Source organism: Serinus canaria, chromosome 1, assembly GCF_022539315.1.
Source record: "Serinus canaria isolate serCan28SL12 chromosome 1, serCan2020, whole genome shotgun sequence".
NCBI lineage: Eukaryota > Metazoa > Chordata > Aves > Passeriformes > Fringillidae > Serinus > Serinus canaria.
Genome location: NC_066313.1, coordinates 99,691,957 through 99,706,789, shown reverse-complemented (window position 1 = coordinate 99,706,789; position 14,833 = coordinate 99,691,957). Strand labels below are relative to the sequence as shown.

Below are 14,833 nucleotides of genomic sequence, written 5' to 3'. Positions count from 1 at the left end.
GCAAGTGAGATAGGAAATTTAAAAGAAATATTAAAACTTAACACAGTTCTGTGTACATAGGAACTCTTTCTAGTATTCTGTGTATCAAAAGATATTTTTTTATTAGATCCATGTTCTTTTGGTCAAAAGTAAAGTTAATTAATGGGAAAGCCTGAGTTACATGGCTGTGATTCAAATTTGATGGTTGTTCTAGGAAAATTGGGAGCTATAAAGATACCCATTTCTAAGGAGTCCAAGATGCTGTATGGTTCCAAGTCTTGCTTCTTTTAAAAGGGGACTCATTCAGTACTCTGATTTTATTGCAACAAGTGTGCTGATTATAGCTGACTTTATAGCTTGTTGCCAACCTTTTTTTAGCTGTATCTCATAAATGACCTGGGACCAGCAGGAAATAAACGTAAGAGCAGCTGTCTGAAGCTTAACCTGATGTGAAAACTTAAGTGAACATTATTGAAAGGGGAAGCTATTTAAAGCCTTTTATTTGCTACCTTTCTCACTCTTGTGCTGTCTGCCATTGCTTTTTGTACCTCTGTGTCTATAGAGATTGAGTAAGTTAACTGAGCAAATTAGTTGTTTTGAGCTGTTGCAATCATGCTGCATGCTTTATTGCTAGTTAAAGCTAACCAGAAACTGCAGCTAGTTTAACAGGTGGCTTCCCATTTTATATGTATGTGAAGAGAATATCATATTTGTGCTGTGTTCCTTATGTTCTGTTATCTGGATTCTATGTAACTGATTAAACACTTAGCACAACTGATGCATTACCACTGCGTTCTACTAGCTTCTGCCTAATTATTAAACATAGGAAAAATATTAGGTTCCAAGAATTGTAAAAAGTTTTCTTTTTGCTACAAGTGAAGTTTTCATTTGTAAGTTGCAGGAAAATTTCTTTTTGGTGACCTGCAAGGATTAAAGGGTTTTTTTTTTTTCCTAGTACAGGCAGAAGTGGAACCTGTTCAGGCTCAAACCTGGGATGAACCTCTCTTCAGTGCAGGTGGTGGGGTCTTATTGCTACCCTTGACTTCTTGCTTTGCCCCTACTTTTAAACAAGCAGAATTAAGGCATACATAGAATTAAAACTAAATCAAAACAAATCATATTGAAATATACAGATCAAGGTGATAAAACATTAAATCTCACTAGCTGTCATCCTCTTACTAAAAATATGTAACTAAAGTAACATTGACTAGTCAGTGGGTAGTCAAAGGAAGTGTAAGAAATGCTTGCAAAGAGAAGTCAGTAGTTTAAAAAGTCTTTTTCATTTATGCTTTCCTGATAGAATTTAAGTAACACATCTGTTTGTAGTCAGGAGAGATGAAAATTAAGACCATTGTCTTCCTAGTCAGTGTTTTTTATTAAAAGAGTTAATAAGAAAATCATGATCTTAAAAAACATTTCAGTATACATTGGAAAAATGATTTGAAGCATGTGGACAATAGAATCTCTTTGTTGAAATATTGTATTTGATTGGTTGGTGCTGAGATTCTGTATTTTACATGCATGTAAACCATACAATTTACACTAAATCTGTAAAGCACTGGAGTGGGGATGTCAAGATTAGGAGAGGGAGCTCATTCACCAGTTACAGCCATGGGCAAAACAGCCCCCATCACTCAAGCAGTAATACTAAATCCAGAGTAATCTGGGGTAATCTCATTTGTTGTGTCTTCATCTGTGAAAATAATGTAGGATGAGAACATTATTCAGGAAAATTCAGGGGAAAAGCATAACTAAACTGAATGATTTTTAGATTTTAAAACATTTCAGAGAGGCTTTAGCTGATTTTCAGTTTAGCCTCAATTTCTAATATTCTGTACTAGTGAGAGCTCAATGTTTCAGAAACTTTTGTTTGTCTTTAGGCAAGTTGAAGCACCATTTCAGGACTGCTCTAAACATATGTTGGATATTCTTGCTCAGGTGATCAGTAACAGTTTCCATGTTTAAGAACAGTCATGTTTGTTAACATGACAATGAAAGCATTTCTGATTTTGGTATGTTTGTTTTACTTTTGCTGATACAACCTTCACATTCCAATTTTCTGTGTGTGCATGTGTCAGTTTTATGTTTAAAATTCTTGGCTCTGTGGTAGAAGCTTTAAGACATAGCTATAATTTCTTAAGCATTGGGGAAATGTTTGGATTCACATCTGTTCGTAATCCAAGTTTTGGATTTCTCATTATTTACAGACTGATAATTTTAGCTGAAACAGCTACTTGTGGAGCTACTTGTAGCTTGGCTTGCAAATACTAAACTTGTACTTGAAAGTATTTTGTGATTCTTACATTACTTTTAGTGTATTCTACTAAATATGCTTAGATATATGTACTTGTGTATTTAATTTTATTTTACAATCAAATAACTTGATTCTTGAACAATAAGGGCTTTTTAGGCAAACAATTTACATCTGTAAAAATTAAATCCAGTCATTTCCTTCTCAATGACCAGACTGTGCTTTGTAAAAGGCTGAATACTTTTTTTTTTTTTGTCTAATGTGATGAAATTAAAAACTCGTTATCTTCCAAAAGCACTCTGCTGAAACTTGGAGGAATTTTGTTAGCAACTTTGTGGCGTGGTGCATCTTAGCTTTCTGAGAATGAACTTGCACGTCCTCATGTAAAAAGTTACAGCATCCTTGTAAACAGTGCAGACCATTTGGTCTGAGATGTTAAGTCTTAGACTAATCAAACTAATATATAAAGAAGGCAAGCCCTGAAATACTTTTTTGCCCTAAGATGTCATCAGGTGTTGAGGAAAGATTACGGCAAAAATTTCATTAATGTGTTCTACTGGACTTCCTGAGTGACTTCTTTTGCATTTGGTGTCTTAGTTGCAGGGTACGTTCTGGATCTTCGTCAGAAAATTTGAATAATTTGAGAGTGTAAGCAATGTTCAAAGTCAAGCTGCTTACTTGTTACATGGAGAGAAAACAGATGGTAGCCCTACAAAGCCTGTAAACTGACAGATGGAATCTGCCACACCCCCTGTTTAATAGAATATTGCTGCTTTGGCTATACAAATGTATTTATTATGAAGAAAAGTATATTATTCTGCTTCTGAAAACTCAAAAAATTAGCTCTCTGTTCCTCAACTGTTGACCTTTGTCAAACAAGGGCTTTTCATTCTTTGTTTTTTTGCAAATAATTGAAAGCAATCCATACTACAGAGCCTTGCTTTTCTAGCACTGTAAAGACTTAACTTGCATTGTTATGCTTCTCAAACTGAGGGTATAGGAGATTGTCAGTTTATCTGAAGGACTCCACTTATATTCAATGTTTTAGCATTCAGTAGAACTCATGGACTTCCAAATGTTCTCTATTGCTTTGAGAGTTCCTCAGCATTTTTTATTTCTCCTGCTCTCTGTAGTGTCTGTGAGCTCTGTTCTCTTGAAAGTCTAGACAGCATTTCTCTTAATTTTTCTAAACTCAGATCATCCAATTTAAACAAGGAGGAGGGGATGATGGGAGATGAACTCACTTTATGTTTCTGTACTGGAGGAGAAGGAAATGCATTGTGCAAATGGAGTTCTGTGGTTGACAGGACTATGACTGACAGGCACACCGCACTCCCTTTGTTTTGGAGACAGTTGTGTCTCCTGATAAACAAGTATAATATAATCCTTATCAAAGATTTTAAATTAGGGAAGCAACTTGCTTGAGCAATTTGTTCTTTTTATCAGAGACTTCCCTGTTGGGGACTGCTGCCCTCTAACCTGTCTCCTTCATATATGAAGGAATATTTAAAAGGGCAAGCTCTCTTCTGAGAGATGCTCGGAGTGAGTTGTGCAGCTTGTATCTTAATGTTTCTGGTTGGCTGCTGGTGCTCTTTGGGAACCATGCAGGCTGTGTTCTCCCAGAGCACAAGAAATTTCTTCCACCTGCCAGACTCATGGCAGTTATAGGAGAGCTATTGTTGTGAAGTAACCCCACTGACCCCTGAGCACTGTGCTTTGTACTTCTCTGGGAGGTCACATAAAAGGTTTTGGAGAGCAGTAGTCAGTAATTGTACAAAGTTTCAGTTGAAGTGCCTTATTCCTGTCACCCTTAGCAGATACAGCATATCTGCAGCAAAATACACTCTTAGCTTTACAGCCACAAGATAAGAAAATTAGTATTTACCCACAGTATCTTTTCATCTTCAAGGAATATTTTAATTAGAGCTGCTCTTACCATTTACTCTTCATTTCTGCCTTTAGCTCTTTCTGGTACAACTGGGTTTAATTTAGTGACTTGAAGATTCCTGGTCGCTCTGCTTTTAGTGTAATTGCATCTGTTCTTTACATGGTAACGGCAGAGAGCTTGAATGGTCTCCCACTTATTTATTTAAATTTCTTTTAACTTTTCCAAATGCAAATAACTGTATTGCTGTTAAAATGCAAAATTAAATTCTTGAAGTACTTCAGTTTTGACGGAGGAAGTAGCTACAAGTTTGAAACAATTGAAGAGGGGAAAGCTTCAAGTAATTTTATGCTGTTTTTGAAATATTTGAAATCCTTGTGTTGCTGTAAGCTTCTTGTGTTCAAGAAGCTTTGTTCATCTTGAAACTAATATTTAATAATTCTTTATGCTGTGTTACTGCTGCTGTAGGAAAGACTGCTTCTTCCAAAAAGGCTGTACCACACTGGACTGTAAAAAGCACATTGGCATTGAGGACTTTGGAGCCCTCAATTGCATCACAAAGTCCTCCTTTGTGTAGTAGTAGTTCCTGAAGGCCTGTGTTTATTATAATAATAATTGTGTATACTCAGTACACAGAGTTTGAAAGATCGTCCCTGCAGATGTGACACAAATAAAGACCCAGAGGAGTACAAGAGAACACTAAAAGGGCACAATTTTCCTTCTGGGATATGGCTCAATTAGGTCTTTATTTCACCTCTCCATTTTGACAAGAGGATCTTGGCTCACGTTGAGGAGATGTGTAATCCCAATTTAAAGGAAAAGCTAGAAACTGATGCTGTAGGGAGCCAGGATGTGGGATAGAGATAGCAATGTGTTCTGTCACTTAAATTACTGGCTTTGTCTTCTGAAGAGCAATTAAAATATAACAAAAAATGAAGTAATCCAGATATTTGTTAGAACCCAAATAAGGGAAGCTGTGTGCAGGGTGGGTTTGTTTTCATGTGTTGTGCAAGCAGGACAACAGTATTTTGCTGTATGTTTCCTTTGATACACAGTCACTAAACGGAATCACCTGGATATGTTTATAGCTGAATACTTGTATATGCCTTTGACTAAAGGTTTTTACTTGCCTTTGTTTATTACTTGAAAAGCAGTCTTGTTCCACTAAAGGAGCATGTAGTTTGCAATTCATTGTTTTAACAAGTATCAAAAAAGCTAAAGATAGTGACAATATTCAGGAAAATAGCTCCCATGGTAAATCTAGAGAGATTAAATTAAAAACTTCCTTTCTTAGTCTTTGCAGTAAATAGATTGAATTCTAATTCCTAAAACATTTGAAGTGTTTGGGGCTTTTTAAACATTGAAAGAAAGCTTAGGGATCTTTTTTTACTTCAAGAAGTTCACTTTCTATAGAGCAATACAATATTGCTGTGTAAGTCAGACATTTGAGCTGGGCAATCCAATTTAAATATTTCTGCAGTTTGCCTTGGCCTAGAACATCTGTGAGCATTTTCTATGTGCAGGATTTCAAAAAGCCTAGGTACAAGGTCATTTTGGTCCCCTAACTAAATTCTAGTAAATAAAAACAACCTTTAGGCATTCTCTGCATTGTAGTCTGTAGGATAGTGATATCTGAGAACCTAAAACATTTTGTAAAGTTAAATTCATAAAAATGTAGTAATCGCATACAGGACTTAAAATACTTACTATTGTGCTTAATCAGTGAAATGTTGTGTAGCAGTGTGATTTCTGAAAGAGATGCTGGTCTCTTTTGTTCTTTTCTGGGAACCAGGAATCAGTAACATCTGCAACAGCCTGTTGCTATCAGGCAATCTGCTTAAGCTCTGCTTAAGTTTCCTGTGCTGATCTCTGTAAGTATCAGCATGAGTACCACTGCCGCCCAGTCTTTCTTTATCACAGCTCTGTTTGTGTGTGTGAAAAATCAATGTCCTTTTTTTTAATGTTTTTTCTTTTCTTTTTGACCTTTTTTTCCCCCCTTCTTGCTCCCCACCCCCCAGCTGTGTCTGACTTGCCTGACAGGAAATTTTCTAATTGCCGGAACAGCTGGTCACAGCAAAAACGCCAGGGTTGGTCTTCCCTGCTAGACGTATGATCGCTCAGTCAGAAAATCCAAACATCATGGTTTCTTAGCCATGTTTAAGTTTCTGGCTCTGCGTGTTCGCTCTGTTCGGGTGAGCTTAGTTTATTATTTAAGAGAATAACGGGGAAAGTTTTACTTTTATTTAACTTCTAATTTCAGAGCAGTTTTAGTCTTTCGCTGCTTAGGGATTTGTTTGGATACAAAGTGTTTTGTATTTCCTTTAAAAAAAGTTTGTGGTATATTTGTATGTTGTAGAAATTTCTAAGGTACTTGCTGATAAAATTTAGCCTTATTAGGAAATTGTTACCTGTATGTAAATCATGTAAAACTTATATTTTAGGGGGAGGTGCGTGTTGTTAAATGTGAGCTTAGCTGCATGTTTTCTCACTGAGAGTCAAGTTTTATTAAAAGCCTTCGTATTTTTATTACTAATGGTAATTTTAATAGTTACCTCTTAATATAGTGCTTTAAACTGTAAAATATGGCTCTGTGTGGTGACAGTTAAAATAACTTGAGCGTATTATCTTAAATTTACTCCTGAAATTATATGAAGAGTAGTGATGCTTGCATAAGTGTTAGGGTTATTTCAACTTTTAAATGATAATTTAGTCATAGCAAATATTTAATCTGTGTGATATGTCTTGTTGGGTATATATTTCAGCATTAAAAAGCTTGGTTTACGTTAAGAATTACTAGTGTAGTATTGCATTGTCCCGAGCACTGTTTCAGAACTATTTAACATTACATGTAAGCATTCTATAATTGGAAGTCAAATCAGTTTTCACGTTTATCCTTTTGTAGGTCTGCAAATACTTTTCATTGAGGGGGTAAAAAACTCAAACCCCCATGACCTTCTTGTGTAATGACTTAAATCTTAAGTGAAGGTCTGTTAACTTGTAAAAGCAGTAGACACCTACTAGCCAATGTAATGAATTAAACAATTTGTATTAATTTTTGCAATGCATATTAAAAAATGAAATGGAATTTTCTTGCCACACCGTTTCTTGGTGAAACACCAAGACATGAATGTAAAACAATAGAACATAGATTGCATTATAATAAAGAGGGTTTTTAATGTAAACCTTATAAAATAAATACTTATCAACTCATAGTCCTGAATTGTAGTTCTTTTCCATAAGCAACATGAAAGATATTTCTGAGAAATTTGTTCAAATAATGGCACTGTTTTATCTACTTACTGCAGCCTGGTTAGGTTGTCTTCAAGATTCTTTTGATTTTAAAGTGCTAGCTATTGCAGACCAAACTACTTGTTTTCAGCCCATATAGAGTTCAGTATATATTTAGGAAATTATGATAATAAAACAGGATTCATAATTTTCATAGATTAGTGCTGAGTATGCTCAGGGATTATTTTTCCTTCTAAATAGTTTGGGTCTTTTTAACTTTAATTAGTTTTTTAATTGCAATTCTCTGAAATGTTAGTGCTTACCAAGTAGGAAAAAAATTTATATCAGAGTTACTGGGAAATGAAAGTTCCACCCAATGAGTATTTTTTTCCAATGCTGATGAGCACATTTCAGTTCATGAGATAATTTTGTGCTGTTTGATCAAAAGAGAACTGCATTGCAAAACTGCTTTTCGTGATATTGAGCTTTTAAAATGCTTACAGGAATTCCTCAGCTTACCTGCCAACCTACTGCTCAGAGTTCCCTTGGAAAGGAAGGGGTAGTGTTCTACTCCTGTCCTGTCTTTTTTGTTTTCATTATAAGGAAAAAAAGCATTTTCAGAATTACACTCCCAGCCTGGTGAGCCACATTTGTCCATAGGGCCTTACCTGTCCTCTGGCTTGTTTCTCTGGGCAGGATTCATTCTTCAAACTCCTATCTGGCTTCATCTGTACAACTAATAGAATGGGAAGAGTTCTGTCTCAGTAACCAGGTCTGCAGTCTTCATTTTGTGAGTTGGCTATGTAAAACAAATACAGACATAGGTATCCTTCAAGATCTCAAAGTTGTTGCAGAAAAAGCCAAAAATGAAAAAGAGTAGAAAGAGGCTGAGGAATAAATACATTAATGCAATTTTTTTTCTTTGTTATCTCTACAAATTATTTTCTCTGAGAGACTTAATAATTTAAGAATTTTTTTAAAAACCCAGACCCTGAAACTAAACATTTACAAATAAAGTTTTCTTTAAGAAATCTTATTTTCTATCAGGTAAAACAATAGATGCTGTCTGCAACAAGTGATAAGCTGTTGGTTGAAATTGTAGATTTCTAAAAAGAAGCAAAGACATAATTGTGACATCCTCTGTTTCTGACTTCAGATGTCCCCATTCAGAACTTCTGCTCTACTCTTGCTTTTCTTTGGCAGTACTGTAAAACAGACAGCATACACAGAATATCCTTAGATCAGCTTGACTTAATTTTATGCATGGTACTGCTTTGCTTTTTGTTATATTGGAATAATTGCTACTTCAGAAGCAGGATTTTTATCAGCTTTTTAGAACAATTGCTTGTGTATGAGCAGATAAGTAGTGGCTACTTCTATAAGTGACTCAAATTGAACATTAGTCACAGTTATAAGGAATGTATTTTAGTCCACTATTTAGCTCACTAACACTGCTTACCAAAGTAATAGGAGATTGTGAAGTACTTGTTGCAATGTGAGTTTTATTTTTAAGGTTGAAGGTAGGAGTATAAAAAGTGTTGAATGTATGCATGTATATAAAATGTGTCTAAGATATTTAAAAACACCTAGACTGGTGCCCTCTTCACATTTTTAACTCCCATTTTTACCTTAATGAAGATTTCTATAAGCTCTGGTAAAAGAGGTAAAAGTAATTGGTTTTCAGTTTGTTGCTCTTTATTACTTCTAGAAGTATAACTCAGAAGGAGGGTTTAATATCTGCAGATAATGCTGAGAATTCATCCTATGTTCATAACAAGTTGGGAAAGTAAAAATGCATCTAGGAGACTTCCTGACTCAAGGGAGGGGAGGAAAAGGAAGTTCTGTATATGAGCTGGGGAACTGTGCCAACATTGAGTCATCCTTTTAAAATCACTTGATATCCAATAAGCTTACTGTCCTTAGAGGACATAACTACTTTATGTAACTTCAGCACCAAGGTTTAATATCATAGTCAGTACTTCAGAAGTAGTTTATTTGTTTGTGGGGATCAACATCATGATGCCTGTGACGGACAAATATTTTGCCAATCACTGCCATGTCCAGCAGAGCTGTAAGCAGTACAGTGAAGGCTAGCAAAGTAGTAAAAGGCAACCTTTAGCCATTATTGGAGCAGTGGTAAGTAAATTGCTGGGGAATCCATTTTTCTACTTTCAGCCTTATCTTTGCTTGTACTAAATGTACATGTGCTTCAGGAATGTGCATTTGTCTAAAGGAAGCAGAACATTCCTGAAAAGAGATTGAGAGGGGTGAAAGCAAAGCTGCTGCTTCTGTAATGAAAATGGAAAAATCTATGTTGCTGCATAATCAATACTAGCAAGTGAAAAATTATAAAAGCAGTATCTTTGCTGCTGCACATTTGGATTTGCTTTTTTTGAAAACTGTATGGTCAACAGCATACCCTGACTGATGCACTCATTTAGGTCTTATCTTGAAAATGGCTGATGTTTGAGGGAGGTGTTTGCCAATATGGGCAATATGGTTTTGACTTAATTGTTATGATCAAAACTATCAAAAATTATTTATTTTTTCTCTTATTCTGATTCCTGACTATAGAAATTGAAGTTCCAGAACTGTGATCCTTCCTAATGGTGATTCTGGCCATTTCTCATGTGTAAATTATCCTGTATAAAATAGATACAAAAAATAGTAGTAGTATGTGATTTTAAATAGAACAAATTCATTAAATAGTTCCCTAAAGAGTTTCTGATGGGATCCACCAGCATTTTTTAATGTATTCATAGGGTCTGTTGAAAAGAAATATGAAAGTCACAATATTGGCACAGTTAAGTGCTAAATGGTGTATTAAGAAAAAATCTTGCAGTTTGGGGGAGTGACTTGGCTTTGTCAGGCAGTGACTCTTGGAAGGGCTCTCAGTACCCACTAAACAGCCCCATGGCTGGTCCCACAGCTGTGGTCACTGCAGATTGAGGCAGGAGGATTGTGGCTGGAAGTGTGGGGGTTATTGCTCTATGTGCAGCATAAATCAGTGATGCAGAGGCTTCCATAATAACATGAACAAGCAAGTAGTAAAAAAAAAAAAAAGTCAGTGAAGACTTTACAAGAATACGAGCTAGAAAATCACTTTACAGTGAAAGATCTGAAAAAGTTCTTAAGGAGCAAATTAAGTCATAACTAAGACTTATGTCTGTAAGTAACTGTATGTCAAAGATGGTTCTGTTTTGTACCTTCTTTACTCTGTTAAGACAGTACAGAATTAACAGGTAAAGGTGAAACCTGGGTAATGCTGGAAGCAGGATTATCAGTATTTAAATTAATTTCTCCAGCAGTTGCTTAAGATGGCTTAGCTATTATAAAGGTTTTAATTATTTATTGAGGTTAAAATTTGTTAATCTTCTTATCTGATGTTTACCTTGAGTCAAAGCCTTAACCTCATTTTGACAGATTTTGGTCAGCATGTCAATGATGTTGGATGTATGGGAAGAACTTTTATGATTACTGGACCCATCCAAGGATTTTTTGCATGTGTCAGATTTCCCTCCCACTGGGTTTTAATGAACTCGAGTATGTATAGCACATCTGTCCTAGTGATGTGTTGTTATTGGAAAATGGCAGTTTATTTAAAAGTCCTGCTGATAGTCATGTTTTTTCTCAGTTCTAAAAGCAAAGATATTACAGGGGTTTCTTTCTGTCCAGAAATTGTGTTGTAAAATTCAGAGGTTTTATTTAAAATGAGTGTGAGGTTAATGGTTTGTCCTTGTTCCTTTCTTATGTATTTCATAACTTCCATCTCTGCTAGATGCAGAAGGGATTGGTATGTGGCCTTTTACTTTTTTCAACCATTAAACCTTTTATTCTGATGTTACAGGTTTGGTGCTATATTTCTTCCTATATTTTGTATAGCAAATGAGAGTGCAGAGGGGAAGCTTTTTGATCAGTATTTAGTCATTTGCCAGCTGAAATTTACTGCACTTCTGAGGAGATTTTCACCTTCATCTGGGTAATGCTCATTTCATGGGAAAGTGAACATGCAGCCAGCCTTGCTGTGCTCTCAGTTCTTGTGGGTCGCTTCTTGTTAACAGCATGTGGATGTGTGTTATCTTCAATATCCCATTCCTGATGCAAAGGACTCAAGATAGGATGGTTATTCATCACATGTCTCACGCAATAATGACTTCAGGGATTTTCTAATCAACCTTTTATCAAGAGAACTTTCTCAGAAATCTGTTCCTAAATTTCTTCCAGGTAGAAACTGGAACAAATACTTGGTTTGGTGAAGAAATAACTTCTTTTCTTTAGCCTTTAGCTGCTGTTACTCTTTTTTTTTATCATCAAACAAGAACATCTATTTTCCACAATAACAGGCCTCATAATAATTCAAAAAGTAATGCAAATCCTTTCAAAGTATTCAACATGTTAAAAATAAGTAGGCTGTTCTTTCAAAAAGCCTTAATCTATAGGTACTTGTGGCATGTACTGCACATACCTATCTTTTCTCTTGGTATGACAAAAAAATTAGGCCTGATGCGTTTTTTGTTGTTTTTCTTAAATCCCACACTTAAAGAATCAAATAAAATCTTCCTGGACCCTTCCAATCCCCCCAGTCTTGTTGTGCATGCCTGTCTTTGTTAGGAATCTTAGTGTTTGGGTATCTTGCTTTCAGTCAGCTTTTTATTTAGTTTAATTTCACTGAAGTGGACAGCAGAGACTATGCAGTCAGTCTTTCTGTTCAGGATGGGCCCAGTTTACTTTTAGAGTCACATGCTATTGACTTTAATGTTTGAATGTCTTCAGCTGTAAATGTTTCCCTGTACTTTTTTTTTTTCTTACCTTTCCAATTCTATGTCACTTCATGACTTTACACCCCTTAAATGTCACCTCTGTGTAGGAGCAATATAAATGCACTGGTCCATTATTATTTTTGCATTAAAACTTTACATCTTTTACATAGCTGCTGCTTTTGTCCTTTGGAATAATATATGCATATCATAATTTTAATTTATACTTTCAGTATATTGAAAAGTATATACTCAAGTCTTTGTCCCTCATCATGAAGCTGATGAACAAATTATTTTTTTAACAACTGTAGTCTAAAATATGCTGTCATTAAGATTAAAGTGTTTAAAATATTTCTTCTCATACTCCTGTAATTTTCAGTATCTAGAAAAGGGAAAATCTGTCTTCCAGAAATACCTTTCCTAAGTACAGGTTCCATATGTAACATAGCAGTTTATCCTTTGGTGTTGTGTTTAAGTTAATTCACATCTAGTTCTTACACCTCTTTAAGGGTAAATTCTTGCTGAATTTCCGATTTCTGCCCCGTATTTTGAAATTTCTTTGCCAAGCACTTGTCATCATGCAAGTTCTCACTTTGCTTATGCATTTTTTTCAGGAAGCTGAGGCTGAGAATTTTAGGTGCAGTGAGACTCCTGTGGTGTTTGGATGTGCTAATATTCCTTATTCTGAATGGCTTTCCACTTCCTGCTATGAGTAAGAGCACAGATCTGATCCTGTGCTGCCTAATTAGATGATTTGGAATATTTCCTTGTGAATGATTTTACCAATATTGCAGCATACATTTATATATTTTTAAAAATTGTTTTAATCTTTAGTGGATTATTTCTCTGTCCTTTTAATGTAAAATTTGTAGTCTAAGAGTGCTTCCTTTTTTTAACGTTTACTGTTTAAACGCTAATGAGTGTCACAATGGTATTTTGGATTTACTGGTAGTTCTCCTAAATACCAGTTCAGAGCCCGGTTTAGTAGTCCTAGACCAGCTTTTCAGCTGTCCCTGGACCACACTGCTCAGAGAAAGGTCTGCAGATAACACACAGCTTGTTCTGCTCTGATGAGCTTATGCCATCCAGCTCTGCATGGGCCACTTCTTTACACAGAGCAGTTTTCAGGTTTCCTATTGAAAATTCAGAATTCTGAAGGGTAAATTGCAGAAGAGTCTATGTATAGGTAAACTCATCTTGCTTTTCTGGGCTTTTTCATTACTACTGAGAAATATATGCCTAGTAAGACTCTGTTTCTACTTCCTTTAGGGTCTAAAGTCTGGTTTTCTTTTAACACATTATCTATTAGTTGTTCCTGTAATAAGATCTCAAACAAATACAAATATTTTATGTTGCAGCAGAGTTAATTTACTTTTGAATTAAAAAGTGATGGTGAAGGAAATTCACATAAATTCAATTACTAGAAGTAAAATAAGTGTTTAATGTTCATTAAGTACCTAAAATATTAGGAGTTTTTTTCCCAGCAACATGATTAAGCTATTACTTTTATAATCTGATAATGATTAAATAGTTTTTCACTGCTTCCCTAGAAGGTGTCTGTCCTTTTGTTTTACTGGAAAGCATGTTTCCTATTCCAATTTGTAGCTGATTACTTAAGATAAAAATGAGCTGCCCTTGGTGTTGCAGAATCCTCGTCTTTTTTTTTTTTTTTATAAAGTTTTTCATTCCAGTTTTATTTGTTTGTGCCATACAGTCCATTTGGTGTTCTTTTGTATGTGTGTGTTCTTGTGCACAGGCATATATTGTGAAGTATATTGCTGTAAGCTTACTTATATGGAAATACTGCCTGGAATAGAATAGATCAGTACAGGAAATTGTTCTAGAATATGTTATTTCAAATTCATACCTAAACTTCTTTGTCACTCATTTCCTTTCTAGGCCAGTGTTGATTTAACACTATTACATTGTTAAGAAACTCTGAGTAATGTTACCTTCTGTCTGTTTCATTGTATTCCATATTTGGTTTCACTGTAGTGGAAGCCAATAGTAACCACCTAAAAGTTGACACACATGGTTGTTTTGGAATTTTTTTTAAATGGCTTTCTGAGGCAGTGTAACTTTCTAGTGCGAAGAAGGCCTTGAGAGAACTGTGTGCCTAGAAGAAGAAATCATGTCTTGAGACTTTTATTTAGACCCTGCTGCAGTATAATGCTTGAGAAAAGGGAGCTTTCCAAGCTTATAAATAACAGAAATAAAATGTAGGCAGGAGGGGATAGTTGTAACTGGAAGGAAGACACACACACACACACACACACACACACACACACCCCCCCATTGCAACTGGGGAGCTGACTGTCTGTAGTTGAGTAAAAGGTGTCAAGGAATGGAAGACAGGAGCAGAGGACCCAAGTATTCCAGCATCTCATTTATTTTCAATTCATCACATGGGACAAATGTTTTTGCCAAGTACCAAGAAAAATGATCAAACAATTCAGTACCAGATGGAACGGCTGGCTTCTCTTCCAGTTTACTGCAAGATGACATCTCTAATTTGATGTAATTAGTGCAGTTGGTTAAGAATAGAGATCTCTTTCTATAGTGTATAAGACTTGTATTTTAATTCAGGTAGATAGTGAGGCTTGATTACCTCTGCTTATAATTTGTGTTTCTATAAAAGGCTTAGCTTTTGTATTTTTAACTGCATTTGCACTATTTAGATTAAAATAACAAAGATTCAGCAGTTATGTCAGAAAGAGAATCTGCAAATTTGTG

At 35.4% G+C, this 14,833-nt stretch overlaps 1 protein-coding gene across 5 annotated transcripts in view; it reads left to right on the top strand.

Moving 5' to 3' along the window:
- The window catches only part of RPS6KA3 (ribosomal protein S6 kinase A3), a 74,281-nt gene that overhangs the window by 14,969 nt on the left and 44,479 nt on the right, over positions 1-14,833 (top strand). For 2 of the 5 annotated variants that reach the window (XM_050970876.1, XM_050970869.1), the window contains exon 3: positions 935-994. The exons of 2 other annotated variants lie outside the window; for them this stretch is intronic. In XM_050970876.1, coding sequence (XP_050826833.1) covers positions 935-994 — 60 coding nt within the window. Of the gene's footprint in view, positions 1-934; positions 995-6,253; positions 6,308-14,833 lie in introns of those variants that run through there. One more of the 5 variants, XM_050970878.1, reaches the window with a different exon arrangement.